This window comes from Chionomys nivalis, chromosome 18, assembly GCF_950005125.1.
Source record: "Chionomys nivalis chromosome 18, mChiNiv1.1, whole genome shotgun sequence".
Taxonomy (NCBI): domain Eukaryota; kingdom Metazoa; phylum Chordata; class Mammalia; order Rodentia; family Cricetidae; genus Chionomys; species Chionomys nivalis.
Genome location: NC_080103.1, coordinates 42,869,564 through 42,893,514, shown reverse-complemented (window position 1 = coordinate 42,893,514; position 23,951 = coordinate 42,869,564). Strand labels below are relative to the sequence as shown.

The 23,951-nt window shown below is 40.5% G+C and overlaps 1 protein-coding gene across 1 annotated transcript in view; it reads left to right on the top strand.

Annotated features, from left to right (window-relative positions):
- Nucleotides 1-1,364: 1,364 nt before the first annotated feature.
- Nucleotides 1,365-23,951, top strand: part of Arhgef38 (Rho guanine nucleotide exchange factor 38) — a 90,185-nt gene continuing 67,598 nt past the window's right edge. The window contains exon 1 of the mRNA XM_057793989.1: nucleotides 1,365-1,630. Coding sequence (XP_057649972.1) covers nucleotides 1,435-1,630 — 196 coding nt within the window. The 5' untranslated portion in view covers nucleotides 1,365-1,434. The remainder of the gene's footprint in view (nucleotides 1,631-23,951) is intronic.

Here is a 23,951-nt window from a genome sequence, read left to right as displayed (position 1 = left end):
AACTTCATTTTACAGCTTTAAAAGTCACCTTAAAGGTATTTATCCAATATACTTAAGAGAGCTCGTTAAAAAAAAAAAACAAGTCTCAATTATCTTAAATAAAAGTCATTCAGTATGCCAATCTATATATGGATGTCACTATAGTGAGGATTTATCATTTCTCTTTTGAGGTAATTATGCAAATTACATTCAGCCTACATATCCTGAGTTGGGAAGATGGTTTTTGTCTTCCTCCTCATTTGCAATCATGTCAAGATGGAGTGGAGCAAGATTCAGACTGGGCAGGTGGAAGCCGGTGGTCCCTTTACAGGAGAGAAGGTAGCTGTCTCCTTAGGGTCTCTCTTTTCCTTAACAAGGCTGTGCACAATACAGTCAGCACATTCCCAGAGCTTCTGCCATCTCTCCCTTGGGAGAGCTCAACAAATACGAGGAAAAACAACTTCAAACAATGGAAAGCCTGTGCCGCTTTGTTCTAGTTCTTCTTCTTCATGCTTCCTCATTGTCAAACCTGTCTTCTCCTCCCGTGTTTCCAAAGGACACTGCCCTATCCTAGCACTTCATTGGTGACGTTACACAAGACAGATCCTGAAGACATTAATCTTGAACCCATTTATTATTTTCCTAAGGGCAAGGCTGGGGCCAGGAAAGAATGCACCCCTTTATGCAAAGGCGGCATATGGAGAAAAATACGATAGAGAAGATTCTGGGCTGGGGGCAGGGGTGGCGGATTTCATTCTTCTCCAGTTGCTGACCCTTTTGGGGGTGGGGGTAATCACTTTCAAATATCAATCTTTACTTCTTAGGAGATCTGATGAGGGTTTAGCCAGTCGGATTGTAGCAGATAATCGCTGGATGCCAGCACTTGAGGGCACATACTCCAAATAAAAAATAGCCCTGTCTCCTTTGTCGCGCAAATGCAAACTGTCATTGCAGCAGGTTGACTTCAGAGCCACAGGTGGAAGACTGGAGGAAAGCGGCCCAGGGCTCCCAGCAGCCGGTCACAACACAGTTCTCAGAGTGCACCTGCACACACCCATGGGCACGCATTCAAGCCACAAGCTATGGGTTCTGCTAGTGTCCTTCCTTGCCCTCCTCCCTGCCCCACCTCGCTCGCTTTCCCTTTCCCCACCCCCAGCCCTGGCCCCACACAATGAGATTTTTGTTTGCTTCGGTAGCATGTGACAGTAGAGTACCTGCTTTGCCTAACTCAGCGCTGCAGGTCTCTCGGGTAACAGGTGGCAACTTCCCCTGTTGGATGGTAGGTATAAAAAAAAAAAAAAAAGAATGACCTCATAGGGGTGGAGCTCGGGGACTCCAGGTAGCACTCACAGACTGGTAACCCTGAAGTGAGGCTGTGTCCTTAGAAGAGGTTCAGTTCATGCCGAGGTTCACCCTGAGGGGCTTAAGCAACCAGCCATTGCCTGCAAACCTCAGATGGAGCCCAGGGAAGCCGCTGGGAAGGAAACCATGGGAAGCAAGAGAAAGAACCTGACCTTCTTGAGACCCAGGCTGTACATGCTGGAGAGGAGGAAGACAGACACTGTGGTGGACAGCAGTGTTCCTGGGGACCACTCTGGCACCTTGAGGAGGAGCCAGTCTGACAGGACCGAATACAACCAGAAACTGCAAGGTAACCAGAGGAAAGGAAGCTGCTGCAGGTGGCTCCCCTCCAGGTCTAGGTTGGCCCGTTCCCATTTGCAGGGACACTTGAGGCAGAGTAGAAAATCAGATCCAACTTTCCCTTCTTACAAAACAAGAAAATGAAATTTAAAAAGGGACTCATGAGACATAGAGACAATTTCTATGATGAGAATCAATAGTTAAAGAGCCGCCACTGAATTTTTCTTAATACCATTCAATTTTCTCTGGTGAGAGTAATATTTTTTCTCTCTACCTTCCTTGTTCCTCCTCCTTCCCCCATCCAATGTAAAAAGGGGGAAGGACTGGTACACATGTGCTTTTAAAACCTCCAAGAGGCAGTTTATCCCGGTAGGTGGCTCTAAGATGTCACACTGTGAGCTCTAGCAAGGAAACTGTACTAAGCCATGATTGAAGTTACCTTAAACCGGGATGTGGAATTATAATGATGTCTGTGAAAACTAAGTATGTTATAGTCAGTGGGATGCTCTGAAAGAATTCCTGAAAAATCACTTCAACGAGCATGCCCTCAGAGTGGACTGAATAGCCTCCGAACGGGGCAGAGCTCTTCCGCACACTTAACGCTGAGTGGCCACGTAGGAAATAACCACTTTACTTCTGTGATGGTGGTAAGATAATTTGGCACCATTATTGTAACACGTCTTCCGTATCTGGCCCTGGAGTCCTCTCTCCTCTCGACTCCCCTCTAAAGGTCGGTAAGACTTCATTTGGTGTGACAGCAGGCCGGGATTTGTCTCAGCGGCTGCACCTGCCATGTGAGCCTCCAGATCCTGTCTCTCCTGTTCTGTGCACAAAGCGGGCATGAACTCCCCCCCCCCCCAGTCCACTGCGACTTGTCATTTTAGACCTCAAAACGGCAACAGCACTAAAGGACCATTGGGACACACTTGTTAGCGGAGCGCTTTTCTCGGAAACAAGCCTAGACTTGGTTATGCAAATTAATCAACTCAAATGCATTTAAATTAAATGTTTAAAAACTCTAACTGGGGCATAATGCTTTTTGAAAATTCTGCATGGCTCAACACTAAATTGCGGTGTCAGTCTTTATCCTTAAAGAAGCTATGTTTAATGAGGAATAGTATTTGATCCTTCCAGGCAATGTTGGGAAGAATGAAAATTTTAGTCACGCACACTTGGTTTTGCAATTATGACTTTTCAATTTACTACATACAAGATTTTGAAGAAAAATGTCTTAAAATTTCTGAGCTCCAGCTTTCTTATTTTTGAATGTGAGATTAATGATATCTGTCACATAGTGCTGAAGATTGAATTAGATAATTACACAAACCTCTAGTACCTTGACTGACAGATATTATATGCTCTGTAAATAAGAACAATAGTTATTTTCAATTTCAAGAACATTGGGTACCATGTTAAAGGCCAAGCAGGATATTTATCCAAACGTTACTATCTTATGTTTTCTAACTTCTTTTTGCTCCTTGATAAAGCTAGGCCACACAGGAATTCAGAAGTCCCCCCACATTGTTCTCAGCAATGCTTCTTCCATCACTTTCACTAATCCAGCATCTTTCTGCCTCAGACTTTCCATCAGAAAAATAAGTTAGGAATAATTTTGGAACTTACTGAGTTTTGCTATTCTCTTCCTAACTGTATTCAACAAAATAGGCTGATGGCCACAAAACCCAGTGGGTATTTGTTAGTCGCTCTGTCAAAGTCCACAGGCTGCTTACACATTTCTTTTGGTTTGTGAGTTTTGTCTGTTCTGCTCAATGTTGTCTTTGAAAACAGAAAGAAGACTCAGAGTTCACCCATGTTCCTAGAAGTACTTGTTGGGGGGGAGGGGGATCACCAGGGAGTGTAGAGGTCACATCAGAGCCATAACTTAGCTGGACTTCTGAGAAGAAACATGTTTATCTGCAATCCAGTGAAACCTAAATTCTGATGCCTAAGGGGATGTTCAGGATTCATTTACAGCAGATGCTTCGGCAGCGGTGGGAGGCATTTTCTCCGCTATGTTCAAGGCAGGCAGCTCTGTGGGTTTTCTGTCTGGTTTGTTCAATGTGGTCAGGTGACTCCTACATCTCTCCGTTATTGAAATGGCAAAGGTTTGGCCTCCATCTTTGCTGGAACTGGTAGTCCCCAGGAGGAGTTTAAAAAAGGCAACTTGGGCTGGATAGAGCCCTAGAAAGATGGTCCAAAAACGATTTTGAGGTCAGGATGCTTTCGAAGACTGGAATTTCCAGTACTTGTACAGACCTCAATTCATTCAGGCAGTTGTTTAGAGTGGTGTGTTGTTATTTGAGTAATTCTCTGTTCCAGTTCTCTGTGGAAGCCAGCTCGTTGGTTCTGAAAAAAACGGAACTTTCTCCAGTGTCTGTGAGCTCACCTTTTAATTCACATGAGCCAGTCTTCCTGTTGTTGTTGTTGTTATTAATTTTTATAATGTTTTAGCTGATTAAATTTTAAGTTGCAATAATAATTTTTAAAATGAAGCTTTTCATAAAAACTACAGGATCAGAGCCACAGAAAGCATCTCTAAAGGTGATGTTCTAATGACCGTGTAGAAGGTCGTCTTCCAAGCCATTACTTACTCCTGGTACACTTTTGGCTGTACAGGAGTAGCTGGATGCTAAACCCAGCACTGGGTTTCTTTACTCCTACACCAGACCATTCAGTGAATCAGTTGGTCATATATGTTATATGTCGGGTCTTGACTTAATGTTGAGCCAAAGCACAAGGATAATGTCATTTTTAAAAAAAAAAAAAGGACATATTTTACTCCTCAAAGCCTTGTAGTCTGCATGAGAAAGATAAGAAAGGCAAACAAACAGATGCAAAACGGCAGCTTGGTGGAAGTAGGGGCTGGATCAAAGGTTCCGAACAACCAGTGGGTGGAGGAAGTTATTAGGTCTCTAAGACGTGATAAGCTGGAGATAGGGAGAAAGTACAGATGGGAAGCAGGGGCATTTTAACTTGACTATACTTCATCTGAAATCCACTGTTCTTCCTTATTGCTTATATTGACTCTCCTTTCCCCTCCAACCTCTCCCCCTATCCATACTCCATGAGACTTGCTTTGTTAATTGTCCCATTTCTGTATATAGAGTCAGGCCTAGCACAAATAGCTCCTCGATAGTATTGACCTATTCAGACAGAACAAATGATCTGAACGCTCTGACCCATGCAGGCAAAGGACATGAGCAGACACCAAAGCCTGAATAACGCTTAGGCGTCGGTGCGCGCCTTCATTCGGGAGGGTTCATACCTCCAGCAATCAATATGATTGTTCATTCAAACAAAACACATGAATGTACAGAATTGCACACACAATGACTACATTTTGGTGGCGGTCTATCTCATGTCTCACTCTGCATCGTAGAGTGCAGTGACTATACTTTGTTCACCCTTCTCCCATTCCTTACAGTCATCCATCCCGCCTTTCAGATTAGCTAGCTTCCTTATTCCCATCCTACTGAGGGCCTTAGTAGACAAAACATCAGGGGGAGCTTAGAGGTCGAGCTGTAAAAATGTAGGATTTCATATATCATTACCCGTATTAACCCTATTTGAATTAAGCATGACTTGGTTATATACATCTGCGTATGTAGCTGTCTATATAACTAATACACTGACATGTGTGTGCACTCAAGATATTTCTGCACCGTTTAAGCTTTTTATTAAAATGTTAGTAATTGAGGTTCTGCGGTCTTGTCTGAAACTGTAACCATGGATGTTAATGATGCAGTTTCTGCCCCTCAGACCATATGTTTTTACACATAAATCCAAACTTTCTTGGTAATACTTAGTCCAAAAAATGATATTTAGAAATGAGACCTTTGGAAAGTAATCAGATGCTGGACAAGAACCCTAATAAATGGAACTGATGTCTTTGAAAGACACTCAAGAACGTTTCTTTTCTCTTTGCTGCCATTGGTATAGACAGAAAGCAGGACCTCATCAGAAATCAGGTCTGTTAGGAACTTGACCTTGGATTTCACAGCCAGTAGAATGGCGAGGAACAAAAGCTTGTCTCTTATGCCACACGGTCTATAATGCATGCTTAGAAAAGCTAGAACTGACCAACAGTGTTTTCACCCTCTGGGTAGTATTTTTGGTTGGTAAATATTTTTGCTAGTGAAGCAGTCTCTGAGAATGGGAGTGAATAGAAAAACATGCCATTATATCTGATAGGTGTCAAAACTTATTCTCTTAGCAGGGCCAATGGCATTTTATTCCCATCCTTTTTTTTATTATTATTATATTTCATTCTTTCCTCAGAAAAGAAAGATCTCTTACCACTGAGAAAGAACTGGGAGGTTTTCCTATAAAATCCTAAAATTCTGGTACTCTGATGCTAAAAAAACAAATTTCCCTAAGGCACACACTTCAGACAGATTGCATAATACAAGGACACACAGCTCAATTGAAAAGTTGAACTTGGCTAAATTGTGAGGCCACTCAATGTATCGTGTTTCTAAAGAATAATCTGGAAGTGAGTGGGAGCTACTTGCAAGGAAAGACTTGAGACTGTTTTGCTCCGGGCCTCATGGAGGAGGCCCTGAAAGGAAAGGCTGAACTACCTATGTGTTTCTAAGCCGGAGTCATCCCTGTTCCTGTCAGATTCTTCTGCTGCCTCCAAACACCATTTGCTAAAGACAATGCCTCAGAACTAGGAACCTGACACCTGCCAAAAGAGGTGTGTGATTGTTTGGAGAACAAGCCCTGAAAAGAAAGTCTAACTGCTTCTAGTAGTTTCTGTCTCATATATGCGGAGCAACCAAATGGATGTGTGTTCCAGTGCCTCCTTTTTCACTAGAGAGTCAAGGTGTCCTACAGGTGTTAGAAAATTTCTTTGGGAAATCGTGAGCCACAGAAAGCCCTAGTTTGTAGCAAAGGTGGAGAAGACACCACCATTATGAAAGTATGCAGTTAGCAGGATATGGTGGCACATCTTTAATCCCAGCCCTAGGAAGGCAGAAGCAGGCGGATCTCTGAGTTCAACACCAAACTGTTCTGCATCACTGACTAGGACATCCACGGCTTCACAGAAGTCCTGTCTCATGAAACAAAACAAAATAAAGCAAACAAACAAAACTATGGAGCTATCATTCAGAAACTAGCAGTTCTGTGTACGGGCGGGTGAGACTGTAATAGAATTCTACAAAGTCAGCCTGAATCCTGAGCTGTAAACGTGAATGCAGCAGGAAAATAGAGCCTTGTGTTTAAAAGCCTTTGTACGAGGGTATCTGGAGCAATTCCTCCCTTGATCAGTGAATCAGAAAAGAGTAATTCTGGGAAAGCTGCACTGAGGCCACGGCAAAGAATGCCTGGAACTCTCTGGCTATCTCAGGGAGCTGTGACTTCAGGAGGCTGAAAGACCATATCATCTCGCTGCCTGTCTAGGTGTCTGAGTAAGCCATTCCCTGAATGCTTCTTGATGTTAGGTCTCTAATGTCAGTACAAAAGAGAGAGAGAGCTGTCACAGATTTCTGCTTCTGTGTTGGTTATGAAATGGCTGATTGAAGGCATTGTTTACCTTCATTGCAGTCCTGATTTTACTCGGGGAAAAACAGCGAGTCCCTTGAAGAATTAGAAGGTGTCTCCTCCCACACAAGTGCCAGCAATTTTCTATGATCAGCAATCAGAAATGTAGAGTTAAACACGCACCTGCTTCCTGGCTGGGGATGAGGCCTTTGCTCATGCTGAAAGGTTCTTTCCTTAAATCCCTGGAGGTCTGGATCCTCCTCACTGAGGTCTCTGCACCCTCCACAATCCTTCCCCCTAGGTCCCTGCCTACAGTGGCATGGAAAGGAAATACCATTCCTCTACCCTCTTAGAGTCTGTGTGTGGGGATGGTGAGGTGAACTGACAAAAGGCAGATTAACTGGGAGAAAAGCGATAAATTTTAGTTGAAATCTGTTTGTTTTATTTGGCTCAAAGTACTATATAGAGAAAAGCACCAATCCCAAAGACACAGATGAACCTGGAGTTCTGTACTGTAGAAAAGCAGGATTGGAGGCTCAGCCGCCAGAAATTGAGGAAGGTTGTAGGTTTTTCAAGAAGGGGTGTTGTGCAGATTCATCAGGGTGCCCAGCTGTCTGCCTCCAGTGATAGGAGCACTACTCTTCCTGATCCAGCCAGCCCCTCTCCGCGTGGAAATTTGTGCTTTACTTTTAGAGTTAAAAAAAAAAAATGGGGAGAGACAGAGTCCTTCCCGCAGCTGCCCTTCCCAGACACCTTCAGCTCAGAATAATTTCCTGTATGGACAGGAAATCACATGTGGAGGGGTGTGTTCTGCTCCTTCAGCTGCCTTCATCTCTGAATTCACATAAGTATGCCAACCCCTCTCTTTTTCCTATTTAGATATAATTCCTTTTGGGAGAAGAAACTTAGGCCTACTTCAGTATTTAAGGGATGCCTGATATTTGGTGAGCACCCCACTGAGTTGTTGTCCATTTAATGATTTAAAAGTATTTAATGGTTAACTGCAGCTGTATTGATTCGTATGGCTGGTGTATTTCTATAATTCCAATTTTCCCAGTCTTTAATGGTAGCCAACTTTTGCAACTACGTTATTTTGTTTTCCTGTAGCAGAGGAAAGATAACAGAAATCAACAGGTTGAAGAAGAAAATACAATTTACTGCTATCATAACCTTTGCCTCAACTAAATCTCTATGACATCAGAAGCACACGAAAAGCAATGCAGAAGCTGTGATAAGAAAAAGTTTAATTGCACCTCTAAAATGTAGGTGGGATGGGTGCAGAACAAAACGGTGAAATAAGAAGCCTTTTAGGATTTTCAGAGGTGGGTCACTCAGAGTGATTAAACATGTTCTATGATTTGAAGCAAAGGATAAATACATACTGACTGTTGAAAATGGAAGGTACCCAGACACCAGCTGGACATTTGTGTTTGTCACTTAGCTGGTCACACAACTAGTAAGTGGTGAAATCAGTTCTTCTGAGTATCCTGTGTTCCAAGGTCACTGTGTGTGTGTGTGTGTGTGTGTGTGTGTGTGTGTGTAACAGACAAACTGCCTTCTTTATTGTTCTCTCCTTAGTCTTCAGTAGCCATGCCTGTTTTCTGTTTTTTTCTTAAGGGATTGACCAATCTTGACAATGTTTTGAAAAATGTCCCAAAGCCCTTAGATCTCCTGATTTACAAGGACATTCACTACCACCTTTAAGAAAACCATAAGCACGTATTTTCTAGGACTGTATCATATTACACTTGCAAGAAAACATTTTACATACATGTAAATAAGGAAGATCTGCACGCACAGGGAATAAAGTCAGTACTTCCTAGAATAACTGGAATAGCCTACTTTAAAAACCTAACATGAATTATTGGAGCTGGTCTTAGCTGCTGGTCAGCACTAACCCCACAGAACACAGCTCAATAAGAATGCTTGCTGGAAGACAGCCAGGATGTCTACTCATGGTGCTTCTATCCAAAGAGTCCATGTTGTTTTTGTTAATTAGCCCCAAAGAGGGGCAACTGCCAGGCACTGGGTTCAGTCCTCAACTCAAAAAAAATATTAAAATTAAAAAATAAACTATTCAAAACTAAGTATTTCTAAAAGTATAAGTTGACATTATGCTTTAACCTTTCGATTTATAATATTTTTTATACACATGTCAAATAAGAAGATAAATTTAGATTCTTTTTGATGAAGGAATATTTGGAGAAAAATCGATATTCTCTGAGAAAAATAAAGTTTTACTACATTACAGTTACAAGAAATAACTTTTACACACTTTACTTTTTCTGGTCTGGGGACCAAACTTAGGGCTTATGTATACTAGGCTAATGCTCTACTCTGAGCTGTATCCACATTTGCTTTTTAGTATGCAAAATATAACTTACACATCATTACATACATTTGCATTAAAATTGTATTAATGCAATTTTTGAATGAGAAAAAACTAATCACAAAATTTCAAGTCCTTACATTTTTGCCGTATGTTCTAAATTGTTTAAATTAAAAAACTAAAAATTTATTTTAAGATATTCAAACTGTAGTTTGACTTTTTTGTATTTTTGGATTGTATTAAAATCTGTATGCTAGCCAAGGACCTCATATTAGATCATGATAGGGAATATAACTCACAGTATGTACACAATTATGTATATGTGCACTATACTCACATATACTGATGTGTGGATCATTGTTTGTAGATGATGCTTAGAATCTACAATAAGTGATTAAATAGAACTTTAAAAAAAATCAATTTCAGTTAGTTGAAAGGAAAACAAATTCTGGTTTGTATTTCTCTGAAATCTATTAAAATGATAATTAAATAGATAATGAAAGGCTAGGGATGTAGCTCAGTGATAAAATGTTTGTCTAACATATGTGTAGCCCTAAGTTCAGTCCCCGGGACAACACAAAGAACAGGGAGGAGAGAGAGGGAATGGAAAGAGTGGAAAATAAATGACCTACCTCTATGTCTGATGCTTTGACAATGAGAAAGAGCAGGGCTGTGAAATGCTGGTTCTTTGGCATTACAACCACGAAAACACAGCAGCTATGGTTGCCTGCACTGGGCCAGTACAGGAAAGGATGGGTCATCAGTCAGACATGGGCTGGGGAAGGACTCACAGAGCACTGCCTCTCTGAACTGAACTTTACTCCTGGTTCTTAGGGAGGAGCAGTCATTGTCTTCAGTTGTGTAGGTCAGGTGAGCCCAGCAGGCTCCACTGGGCAGTTCCAAGCACATTGTAAGACAGATGGTCCTGGTTAAACTCGGTGGCTCACAAAATGAAACCAAAGGACATGAATACAAAAGTAGGCCTTGTGTGGAATTAAGAGTAAACAGAGGTGGGAAAGAGACATGAGAGGAAGGGGTTGAGAATAACCAGAATGCTTTGTGCACATGTATGAAGCAGCCAAAAACAAATTTAACAAAAATTAGAAGTTAAAAAACGGGGAATAAGCAATGATCCTCAAATGATTTTCTCACAGTTTATTCAAATTATTTTTGCAGTGAATTTATTCAGGTATTATAGGCAAAAGCAGAGGAAGGAGGGAAGGGAGGAGAGAAAGGAAGGAAGAAAAGGAAAAAAGGAAGGAAGGAAAGAAAAGAATAGTTGATATCAATCCTGTGACTGTTACAGAAACCCTGACTTCTCTGGAAGTCTCTACTTGAAACTGCTTCTAAGTGGCCCTCCGGTGACCTCTCTCTCTCCAGTGGGAGCTGTGACCGTGACCAGTTCCTGATCACTTTCCGTCACACCGTTCCACCTCTCACTATCTGGCATGCTGTATTTCTCACCAGTAATTGTCTCACTGTTCCTCAGTCCTAACTAGATGTTTCTAAAGACCTAGGCTTGGCTTTGTGTTTCACTGCTGTTGCCACAATCAGAACCAAGTTCTCAGCAGTGCTACAGCTAACATTTGGGGACAGAATATTCTCAGTCGTCCTGTGAGGCCCCGTGCACTGTGGGACATAAACAGCATCCTCATCTTCTGTGGACTAGCTGCTAGAAGCTCTTCTTCACACCTATCTGTTATGACAACAAAAAACAGACAGTAATTGTTCACAAATGTTTCCTAAGAGGACATGTAAAATTGTCAAGCTAAGAGCCACTCACAGGCACCGTGGGTAGTCAATAAATATTTGTCAAATAAATGAGTATTGCATAAAAATCAGTGTCCCATGCAGCCAAAACTCTATACACTCAACAATAAGACACAGACAATGGGAAAAACTGAGCATGGCAAGATTTAGCTACCTGCATTCTCACTCTGTCCAGAACTTAGAGCCCCAAATAAAGACGTTTCCAGAAAGTGCCCACCCATTTTTAGCTTCTAATTATCCTGACTGTGCTATGCTGTTCACTCGTAGGGCCTCTAAATTCAAACAATACGACTTCGGTATTTTTCAAGCCTGTAAGTGTTACTGAATTCCTTTTAGAAAGCCACATTGCTACCTTCTGCAGCAATTAGCAGTTAGAGGAAATAAATCAGAAGCCTTGTGAGTGAGGATAAAGTATTTTCCTCCCCCCAGTAGTTGAGCTTTCAAATTTCAAGCAGTGGAGGTTCATCTCCCCCATATTTTCTCTGAATACCTCCCTGGCTTCCCTCCAAAACCTGCCTGACACGCAATTATTTTCAACCTATTTCACAGAAGGCTCACTCCATTCATCTTCCTGTGGGTCAGATTTCCATTAGCTGATAAAAGAGTTTTACCGTGTGAAAATTATGTCCATAGGGTTCAACAGCATCCTGCCGAGTGCTTTTTGTTTATTTTGCTTTTGTATTTTGTGGGGTGTGGCAAGCATGGGGAAAGGTTTGAAATAAGACCTGGGTTAAAGAGCATTTATAATCATATCTGGGGAGGTGGCAAGGATCCAGTGAGAGTAAAACTCTAGATTCAATAATGAGGGGAAGTTTGCTCTGTACGGACATCGAGAATTAAACTGATGCAGATGCTGATGATGCAGTGATGCAGATGATGCTGATGCCGATGGAGAAGACGATGGTCTGACCTCTGTTTCTGCCTTTGTTGCTTACGTGGCTTACTTTGCTTTCTTTCTAAAAAAAATGTATTTATTTTTGTTTTATATGTATAAGTGAGTGTCTGCATATATGTACACCACTCGTGTTTCTGGTGTCCAAGGTGGCCAGAAGACAGCACTGGAGTCCCTGGAACTGGAACGAAACTCTGGTCCTGTATTACAACAGCAAATACCGTTAACCACTGAGCTGTCTCTCCAGCCTAGACTTAGATTTTCTAGAAATTAGTTTTTTTCTCTAAGTAAAGCATAGAATTAGGTAAAACTATCATCTTGTCTCCTCCTCATTATTTTTCTATTTTTCCTTATTTGGTTTTATGGACACACTACCTTGTCAACCAACTCAGAAATCTAAGCTTAGGCTTCACCCCTCTGTCAGCCTGCATTGATTGATAGGCCATGCTAATTTCTTTCCAAGTTTCTCTTGATTTGTTCACTTCTTATCATTGTCATGGGAATAGACTAAGCAGACTATTTAGCTGTGCAGTTAAATGTCTGCCTTTGCTTCCTTGCCTTAAGGCTTGATTGGAAACCTCTCCTCCCAAATATGGTCTTACACAGACCAAAGTGACCTTACAAAAAAAAAAAAACTTAATTGCATCACTGCTTTTTCCAATGATTTCCTATTGTCATGGTTTGGGTATAAAGTGCCTATCCCAGCTAGTAGAACCAGTCACTAAGAGGCTACTGGATCCCGGGTGCTCTGACTTCCCTGAGGAATCAGTCCATTGATTGATTCCTAATCTGATGCTATTATTAATAGGAGGTGAGGTGAGCCTGGTGGCTGGTAGGTGGGTCACAGGGCATCTTGGTCCTTGGCTTTCTCTAGTCCCTCTCTCTGCTTCCTGGCTGTCCTGGGATGAGCTTCCCTGCCCTACTATGTTCTTCTACCATTGTGCTTCATCTACAGGCCCAGAGAGGTTGGAGTCATCTAATTATGAACTGAGATAGACACATAGTCATGATAAATATTTCCACTTTAAGTTGTTTTCCTTAGGTGTTTTGGCACAGAAACCAAACACTAGTTAGCACTTGCTGTATTTAAAAGTCTGAGATTTTTTAAAGGATGCCTTTACGATCTGTACCATAACAGTCTCTGTAAACGTAGTATCTTCTCGTGCTCCTAACAACTATACTTCCCTCACGTGAAGGTGTTTTCCATCTTGATTTTTAGTCAAGCTCTGTATATCCTGCTCCTTTAGCTAATGCCATCTCTTCTCTCCTAGTTACCTCTCAAGAGCCTGATTTGGAACTGCGTTAGGCTTTTTAGCCCAGGCTATATCGAATGATAATTATTAATCTGTACGCTGTCTTTTCCCCCCAATATTGACTAATGTTTCTAAATTGCAAAGTGATTGGTTTGCAGGCTCATTCTAGAATTGTTTTCTTCTTAATCTTTTTCATTTGTCTCATCCAAACTCTAATATAGCAGTAAGAGCTTGGCAACTTGACTTCGTAAAATTGTTTCAAAGCATTAAATCAGTTTTTATAGAAACACGCATGGTCTATCACTTGCATATTTTGCCAGTTTATGTGTGTTTAGTTAAGCTAATGTAATTACAATAAAAATGCAGCCATGCAGTCAGGTTTGCTGCTGTACACAACTAATTTTTGGGAAATGCAAAAAATTGACTATTAAGGGAAGTGCATAGACATCCCCATATGTTTTAGGGAGCGGAGGGAAAATGCTGACTTACCCAGTGACTTTAATAACCCATCATTACCTCTAGTTACCCAGTCTCCTGACAGCAAGGGCTGTTGCATTATTCATTACTACATTTATAACAGAACCTACTCAAATCCAATAGATAGTTTTAAATTGATATTGAATGAGATGCAAAATTTCTTTAACTCTCCAAGTAAGTAATTTATAAAATTATTAACTTCAAATTCTGATACTTACTGATTTCATTTAACTCTGAATACATTTGTGGTTATGATAAAATTATAAATTAATTTGAGGCTAGATACTTTTGATATATTACACTTCTGTTCCGCAATCAAGTGACTGGAGAAGTTGTCTGATAAATAACTGTGAGAGGCATGCATGTACCTGCCATCTCTGGGATCAGGGTCCAGAGGCTAAGAGCTGCTGTTATTACATAGGCATCGAACAAAACCTCAAGGTCAGAATGCAAAGTTTTACTTACAGTTCTCCTTTACTAAGAGACAAGTAACACAATTATGAACATTAAAATCTATGATGGTTTGTTAGCAACCATTAACAATTTATACCAGCAAGAGTATTAATTAATCAAAATGAATTACCACCTAGATGTCCCAGAGGGTACCTTCTTCCTCCTCGTACTGTTAAGCTTTCTTGAGAAGCAGGGCATTCTCGATGAAACCTCAGAAACTTCTTAGCACTGTGACTGGGCCTTGAGATAAATGGGAGAGAACTGGGCTTTAAGAAGTCGGTCATTATTATACTATAGCAAATGGCAAGGCAAGGCAAATTCCCGCCTCATTTAGATTCCATCTGAATGATGGCACACACATTAGGCCTGCCGTGGAACTGGCTTTGTAGTAGTCCTTGATAATTCTGCTTTTCCCAGCTGACAGGGAAATGTCCTTATAGATGTACCATCTGTGCCCCTGTCCTTGGGTTATTTCCCAGGTGGAGGTAGGCAGAAGGACTCTAGGGGCCATTCAGAACCAATGGCAGGTAATTCTTGATAAGATAAAGAACAAGCGGCTCTTTATGGAGGGCCATCTCTGTGTCAGACACGGGCAATGTGACTGCCATGCTTGCTCTCACCTCCCACAAGTCCCAGGCAGTGAGTAGTGGCTAAAATGAAGGTTTTGAAGCCAGATGAAAAAATGGAGGTTCAAACACGGCCCTGCCACTGAAAGCAGTGAGATGCTTGACAAGTGATTTAACTTCCATGTGCTTCCACTTCTGTCTGTTAAAAGGTAAGGAGCAAGCACGTCCATCCTGTGCGGCAGAGCTGGTACTTAAAAATGACATCTTGTTATTATTGCCGTTGCCAGCTTTTCTTAGTTCTCTTCTAGAGATGAAACAATTTAGTGGCACCACATGGTTTGGCTGGTGTCGCTAGCAGTGAGTGGCACTGCCAGCACTGACCTATACATACCTCTGTCCAGCAAGATCCTATTGCATACGCACAGAGTACCATGATAGCAGCATTGCCAGACGGGGGTTCGAGCGAGAGAGCTCCAGCTGCAGAGCCCAGAGCATCTGGTTAGAACCCCAGCTCTTCAGTATCATCTGTGAATCATTGGAGAAATTCTACTCATATTCATATGCTGTTTCTTCACCACTAAAATTAGCATATTATTCCACTTTTAGGTTGTAAGGAAGTTTATAGATAATGAATATTGGTCCTTAACAAATACTTGAAAATTGTTGTGTGCATTACAGGCATGCACAGTATATTATGGAAATTATAAGGGAATAACAATGTACAATGATTTAATATAACAAAAGCAATTTTAGCTTGCTTTCATAAATAAAATATAGTGTGTACATGCAATGAAATATTACTAAAACTTAAAAATTAAGGCTTTTGATAAACACTATGGCATAGTTGAGCCTTCAGGGCATTAAGCTTGGTGAAATAAGCCAGGTACCAAAAAATGAATACTCTATAATTCTATTAAATTGACGTACCCAGAACATCTCAACATGTAGAGACAAAAGGCAGTATGGCAGAAAAGAGAGAAAGAGGAATTGTGAGTTTCACCTTGGGAAGATGGACATGCTCTGGACACATGCAGCAGTAATGATTGCACACAATGGAATGCATTTGCTGCTGCCAAACTGCACACTTCAAAGCAGCACAGTGCCTTTTATATTATCCACATGTTGCTGCAATGAAAGAGATGGGAGAAAGACATGTAACATTGGGAGGAGGAGAAACTGTAGGAAGTATTAAAATTACCATCACTCTCGGGCCCAAGTTATCCTCCTTTAGCAACTTATTGATGCTTTGTATTGAATCTCACCAAGAAACCACACTCATCTTAACATTTTGTGAGAACAAAATGGTCCTCTTGCCCAGGAAGCGTGTCTCTGAGTTAGCTGGTGAGTATTAATCAATGTGGCTCTCATTCTGACAGTACAGTCACAAGTCATGCTGCTGGACACCAAGAGAATGGCTTTATTATACACATTACCTTGGAATAACAGTTTTTCTAGGGAATTTGATGCAGCACACACCGCACATGATAGAAGGCAGCCAGGCTCAAGGATGTCAGTCAAGTGTGCGGCACATGTGGTACCGTGGAACAGCTGAGATACAAGAATGTAATTAACTATGAAGGTCGTTCTTCACCAAGGTGCCGTCTGGAACAAAGCTACATTCGGTTATAAGGCTTACTCTATTTATACCTCACGTCTCCACTTTTATAAGCCACGCTCTCCGTGTGGTGTTTAGAAATCCTTTAAGATGTTATTTTTAAAGATACAGTCTATTTTGTTTAAATTGCTGTGCTCCAAACTCAACCCAGCATCGTTTTGCATTTTGAAACAGTTTCTGACATTGAAACCTCTTCCTTTTCAATTACTAAAATAAATGTTTAATTGTGAGGAAATTTTAATATATCCAGAAAGCCTTGGATGCCTGTGTTTTCCTTCTGTTTTATGATCTCATTATGTAGTATTTCCCTCAATTAAAAAAATCCTAGCAATGTTTATAAAGATTAGCATCATAACCATTTTAAATATATAGTTCAATGATGTTAAATATATCCATAATATTATAATGTCACCACCACCCAGGTCCAAAACCATTTTCATCTTGTAACCCTCTGGGTAGAGTGACAGGATGACTCAGGGGTTAAGAGTACTTGCTGCCCCTTCAGAGGACCTGACTTTGGTTTCCAGTGCTCATAGCCTTAGCACAGAACCATATGTAGAGCTCCAGGGGACCCAGTGCCGTCTTCTGTCATCCACAGGCATCTGCAGATGTACCGTCACACACTTACACGAAAGATAAAAATACTTTTTTAAAAATTCAAAGAGAATGTTTCACTGATCCTGCCAACTATTCTCTTTCTAGCTCTGTGATTTCTGTTTGGTTTTGTGAGACAGAGTCTCACTGGATAGCTTGGGGTGCTCTCAAAATTCCTCCTCTGCCTCCTGAGTGGTGCCACCACACCAGCTGTCTTTGGGGTCTTTGACTGTTTTGAGAACCTCAATTAGGTGACATCATATGCATTCAACCTTTTCTCCTGGTTTGTTCCTCTCCACACAGTGTTCCTAATAGTCATGCATGTTGTAATGAATGGCAGCATTTCCTTCTATCTGAAGGCTTAATAATGTTCTGTGTAATGTGTTTGCTACAGTCTGCTTATCCATTATCCATGGCTGACCACTGACAAGGCCAGTGCTGCTATAAACACATGTACACAGACCTCTTGCACGTCGTGCTTTCCGTTAATGTAGAAACACACTCGCAAGTGCAATTGCTGCACTACATAGTAACCCATTGTTGATTGCTGGAGGAATCATCACACTGTTCACAGTGTCGGGATCATTTTTGCATTCCCACCAGTTGTGTGGAAGAGTTCTAGATTCTCCGCATCATGGCAGGAATTTCTTGTGGTTTGTCTTTATTAGCAATCCAGGACCCCATTGAGTGGTGTCTTACTGTGTTTGATTTGCATTCCCTTCTTGATTAATAATATTGGGAGTCTTTTCAGACACACACTGGCTGTGTATATTTAGGGAAATGTTTGTTCAAGTGCTTTGCCCATTTTGGATGATTATTTTTTTTTATTTTTGTTGTTCAATTTCAGAAGTTCTTCACATGGTCTAGATGTTAATTTTTAAGCTTTGTCTCCCACCTTATGGGTAAGATTTTTAGTACACTGATGTTATTCTTCACAAATTTTAAAACTTTTCCTGAAGTTCAGTTACTTAAGTTTTCTAGTTGTTGTAGTTTTACCCTTTGGTGTCAATATCCAAGTAATCACTGCCAAATGTATCATGAAAACTTTACACTATATTTTCTTCTCAGAGTTTTACAGCTAGAGGTTCAACTTAGAGGACTAAAGACTAAAATTTTATATAAATACTATCAAGTAAAGGTTTGATGTCATTTCTGCTTCTTCTAGCACCATTTCCTGAAAAATAATTCTCTACTCTTGAATAATCTTGGCTTCTATGTAGATGGAAAGTCAGTAACCACAAAGGAGATGGTGTATTTCTATCTTTATAATCTATTTTATTATCTATATGTCTGTCATTCTGGCATGGTTCCAATTAGTTTTGAAGTGCAAGAACTCCAGTTTTATTCTGATATTTTGTGAATGGCTATGTCTCCATCCCTTTCAGTCATTTATTTGGCATATTTTGAGAAAGGTTATGTTAGGCCTTTAGAAGAACCTGCATCTCTGAGTGTCTGTTGGAAATATTTTTTTTCCTGGCAGGCCCATCAGGTATTATGCTGTGTTTTCAACGCTACAGATCATGGCTGGGGTGGTTTATCTATTCCTGCACACAATTTTCCAGTGTTTTGCTTCTCGTCTTTTGATGTCATGTCGTATTTTGATTTTCTCATGGAGCTTAGATTTTTTTGTCTTCCCGATGAACAGAACACTTTAATGTTATGTAGTGACCATTCTCCTCAGACACATTGACTGTCTTCCAACCACTGTTTACATGACACTGGCAAAATAAGTTCACTCCTACTTTTCCCATGTGCTTGGTTCACATATGGACTTCTAAGCACTTGGTTGCTGGCTATTGATTTCTCATGATTCGGGTGACTGCCGTACACTTGCTCCTGTCTGTCTCTTTCATCTCTTCCTTTGAACTGTTTCCCCTCATTCCATTTTGTCTCTAAGTGTTTAGAAATGTCACATATTTAAGTGGTCCGCCATAGTGTTCTAAAGTATATGCTTCACTTCAAAACATTTGAAATGCATTAAGGCCTTTGTGTTATAGTATGAAGATGTGTACAAGCCAGCTCAGTCTCCCCCATGCTATTCTTTCCTGCAGTTCTCTTATCGCCTTTCCTGGCCACTGACCTTCCTCAACCTAAATGAAGCTTACGCCCTTGGGCCCCAGCTTTCCACTAACCGGTTTCTCCACTTACCTGTGTTTCCAGTCCTTCAGATTCTTGCTCAATATTAAACCCTTCTTGGTCTCTCATTTAAAACCATTATGCCGCCTGAGCTCTTGCTAGTCATGCTCCTTGCTTCATTTCCCCATCACTCATCACCTTGGAGGATCTTAAACAGGATATTGCAACTGTGTGTGTTCCTCCCCCACTAGAGTGAAGAGACGTGAGAAATGAGACTTGTTACTTGATGTTTTGAAGTAGATGTGTCCCCGTTCCAAGGACAGTTTTAGGGTTTAAGAATTAATTGTTAAACATTCAATAAATTCAAATCCAAAACTCATAAAAGTCAGAGTTTTATCAGAGGAAACTTCTTTTCTGCCTTCATCCAGAGCAAAGGCTGGGATAGTGAGAGTAATGTGCTTTTTTGGAAGCATTTTTGATGGTTTCGTTTCTACTTGTGCTCCCGAGTGTGTTTCCTCTTGCTGGTTTTGATTTAGAATGTGTCCTAGATGTAAGTATTTTCTTCTGGTTAGACTTTGGCGCGCGCTCTCTCTCTCTTTCTTTCTCTCTCTCTCTCTCTCTCTCTCTCTCTCTCTCTCTCTCTCTCTCTCACACACACACACACACAATAGCAATAAATATAAGTTAAAACTATTTTTAAGGAAAATTGTTTAAAAATAAAGTTCACTTTGAAAGTGCAAAACGTGGTTGCAGAAGATGCGTGTGAGCCCACTAGCGTTGAAAATAAAACAAATGAACTACTATAATCATATGTCCGTCCATGCATGAAAACAGTTTATATAGGTCATACACTAAACTATGAAACAGCTATTAATGCAGTGAAGACCAGATTACAGCCACAAAAGAGAACACAACTAACTGTAACAACCATTTACCTGACAAGTGCTGTAATATGTTATACTTTGCAAATGTTTAATAAACATCTATTCTTTTTCATTCCCAAACCTGCTTTCTAATGTTTGCTATCATTACCCTAATTTATAGATGAGGAATTTTACAAATAAATTGTTAAATGTTTGCTGAAGATAACAGCTCTAATACATGGTAGAGGCAAAGTTTGAGCCCACATTTCCTGACTCTGAAGTCTATGTACTTATCTTTGATAATAGTTATTATTTCAACTAGTTTGAAAAATCATTTCTTAATCCACTCCCAAATAGCAGTAGCAGCAGTAATAGCAGCAGCAAGCACATTGTTAGTTCTGTGTAGAACCTGACTACCAGTGAAGGAAGCCTTCTGTTCCCCACCCCACAGCCTCACCATTGAACATCTTTTCATATCCTTTGTATCCATAAAGAAACAGGGTCTTCCTTGTGCAAGTCCTACCCCAGCAAGTTCTCAGGATTCTAAAGCCCAGCTCGGTCCTCACACAGACTTCCATATTTAGTTTCCTCCTTCTCTCCCATCTGATCTGTCCACATTAGAAATAAGTAGTTCTCTTGACTGGTTGTCAATCATAAAACAATGGGACAACTATTTACCTTGGGTGGTGAAAGGCTGAACCATGTGTGTCTGGATATAGGATGGATGATGTCCCAATAAAGCCTATCACAAATTGATGATCTGTAAAAGGAGAAGTCAAGTAATTAGCAGAATGTTGCAGCTTAACCTAGGCTATTTATTAGGCATACAAAACTATTGTGTTATCTTATATTTGAGGAAAAAAACCCACTAACCAAAACTAACATGTGGCTATTTCATTCCATGTGCTGAATACGACACGGGAAATGAAACACAGGACAGACCATGTTTATGCTTTCACGTGTTCCAACACCAGTGATTTAAACGACAACCAGAACCAGTCTGAACACTGTAGAATAAAGAATCTCATGGCTTCCTTGCCTAGGGGATGTTCGTCACCTGTATTTCTTTAAGATCTCGGATCTCTGCGGCTGCCCTGCCTACAAGGAAGTTTAACATTTGTGTTCTTTAAAGGGTCCCAAGGAGCTTCCACACAAGCTGCTCACTGATTTCCCTCTTCTGTATAGCTCTCTGGCAGCTGTCATTCATTTCTGACTGGGAACGCTCACAAAATTTAACAATTAAATTTGATTAATAAAATAGTTCAAACCCATCACAAGAGCTGCAAGAAGAATGTCTGCAGGTTACAGAGGTGAAGGAAGGAAGAGAGAGTCGCAGCAATCACTCCTTTAACAGTCAGGGATATATTTTTTGGTTATAAGAATTTAAATGTTCTTTTAATCTCAGCTGCATGCTGATTGTATAACTGCCTGCTGACTGTGATGGTAGCTGCTGGTGTTGCTGTGCTACAAATACATTTCTATGTAAAACTCGCTGTAAGTCAAGTATACAAAACATTTTCAAAGGCGTGAAGGGGCTTGTTAAAACAAAGCTTGGTGTCCCCAACGCATCGTGCAGAGGTTGTTAGTTTAAGAATGCAAGCAAATGTCAAAATGTTTGGAGGTCTGACCATAAAAGGATGTGAGTTGAGTCTTTGTTCCTGTAATAAACTTGAGTCAGAAGAACAAACAAAGACATCTAGAAGGTTGCTCAACTCCGAGTTCTATGAGAAGTTTTTGCTCCTGAAAAACACCTTTGAAATTGAATATCTTGACCAACATCTTATAGCAACCGAATGGCACCCGTGGTCCACAGTTGTGGCCAAGATGATAGTAGAACTACAAAAAAAAAAAACTATGTCATTTTTAATTAAAAAAAATGGTTGTATTATGTTTTGAAGAACAGCAACGGGAACACGTGGGGAAGACGTTGACGTGGAATTGAGGACTGGAATTTAGAACTGGAAGAAATCTAGGGACATGTGGTAGGGGCATTTCCTTGACAAAGATAGATAAAGGTCCTTGTTACATTCTTAGATTAATTTTGTAAAGTATGTTTGTTTAGTTTTCAAGACAATATTAAGTAATTGGACTCAGGGTTAGGGTTAGAGTTGGTTGTGAGCTCTCTGGTATAGGCATGAATTTCTGTGCTCAACTTCATGTATCCCTGAAGTAAAGACTCCTTACACATTGTCAGTCTCTCTCTGTGCTATCTCACAGCCCCCACCAAGTCATTTCCCTATATATGTGTATACTTATGCTGTATACTTTAAATATATATACAATATTTTAAAAAACTTAAAATCTATTTCCCTGTCTTTGTTGTCATTGTTACTCCAACTGTCATTAGAATGCTTGTACAACCTCTGGGTTTGATCCCTACTGCTGCACAAATTTGAAAATTGGGCATATAATTGTAATCCCAGCACATGGGAAACAGAAGCCAGAGGATCAAAAAATCTAAAGTTGTCCTCAGCTGCCTAGAGAATTCAAGGCCAACCTAACCTCAAAGCAATACAAACCCTTGAAGGTTCTCCATAGCTGGGTGCATGGCTACTCACTGCTGTGTCTCCCCTCACAAAGGGAGCTTCATCATTTCATTTCACCCAGAAATAATAGTAATGGCGTGGTATATCACTTGTACTTTTATTTGGGGCTCTGAAATACAGGATTATGCCACTGTCTATTAAGAACCGTATACCCCAAATTCCTAAAACAGATAAAATATGAAGCCTCCAGAACTCTCACACCCAACATTCATTTTCATTATATAGATTCTATCTTCTGATACAGCCCCCGGAGATTGATTGATTGATTGATTGATTGATTGATTGATTGATTTTTAGCATGGAATGGCCTAAGCTTGTAAAATCGCATGGTTTTATGTCACTTTTCCAAGTCATGGTCTTCCCTAATGGCAGAAAAATTGATGCTCGCTCTAGTACGATCTGATGTTGGAGTTTCCTTTACAGCGTTCTCCACAAATGTTTGGTTGTGTGCTTTTCTAAATTTCTGGAGTTACTCGGGCAGGAAGAGAAGGCTCTTTGCTTTTTAAAGGCTCTTTGCTTCACCTTCTCCGGCAAGCCTCTTCAGAACAGACTATTGGTTCCTCTCCCGAGCCCTCCTCCGAGTCCATTACTTACCTTCGAGCAGCCAGGTGTAGAATTCTCTTTACCTCTTGCATATATTGTGGCTCGTACCTTTTATTTTCCATACAGAGGATTCAAGATCTTTTTGCAAAGCTTGTTTGAATCAACATTGAAGATTTCTAATGTGTCAGTTACAAGAATATTAACCTTAAATGAAATAAAATTATGTCTTCAACTGTAGAGACTAACATGAAAGTTAAGCTTTAATCTCTCTCTCTCTCTCTCTCTCTCTCTCTCTCTCTCTCTCTCTCTCGGCAGGGAGAGTGAGCCCTGATGTCTATGACTTTCCTGATTTTAGGTCCCCCGTCTGAACTTATGGTGAACAATGAGTTTGTAGCTTCCAGGGTTTTGCATTGCTATGAGAAGGTTTTCCTGATGATCTTTACTTTCTTACCTTAACATCCCATACAGATACTTGGCCGCACATGAGACCTACGATTTATTTCAACCTCTCAATACCGTGACTTAAAAACAAAGCAAAGTCAACAAAGAAAAGACAGTAAGGATGGTTCAATAATTAAGAAGTAACAAGATTTACACAATAGCAAAGATAATCCTTGAGAATTCTTAGTTGAATTTTTTTTAAATCACCGGCTGTCTCACCATTCATGGGTTCTGATGATGAACGAAATGGAAAAGCCCAATCACATTCGGTTGGTTTTCATTCCACTGATTATTACCTGCTAGGTGATTGTTTTTAGTAATAGGGACAAACAGAACTGGAAGGCAGTTTGCTTCCTAATTAAAATGTTCCTTGTTTTCAAAAGCAGGCGTGTCCGGAAGTTCCGAATTGAGATTTTATACATGCAAAGT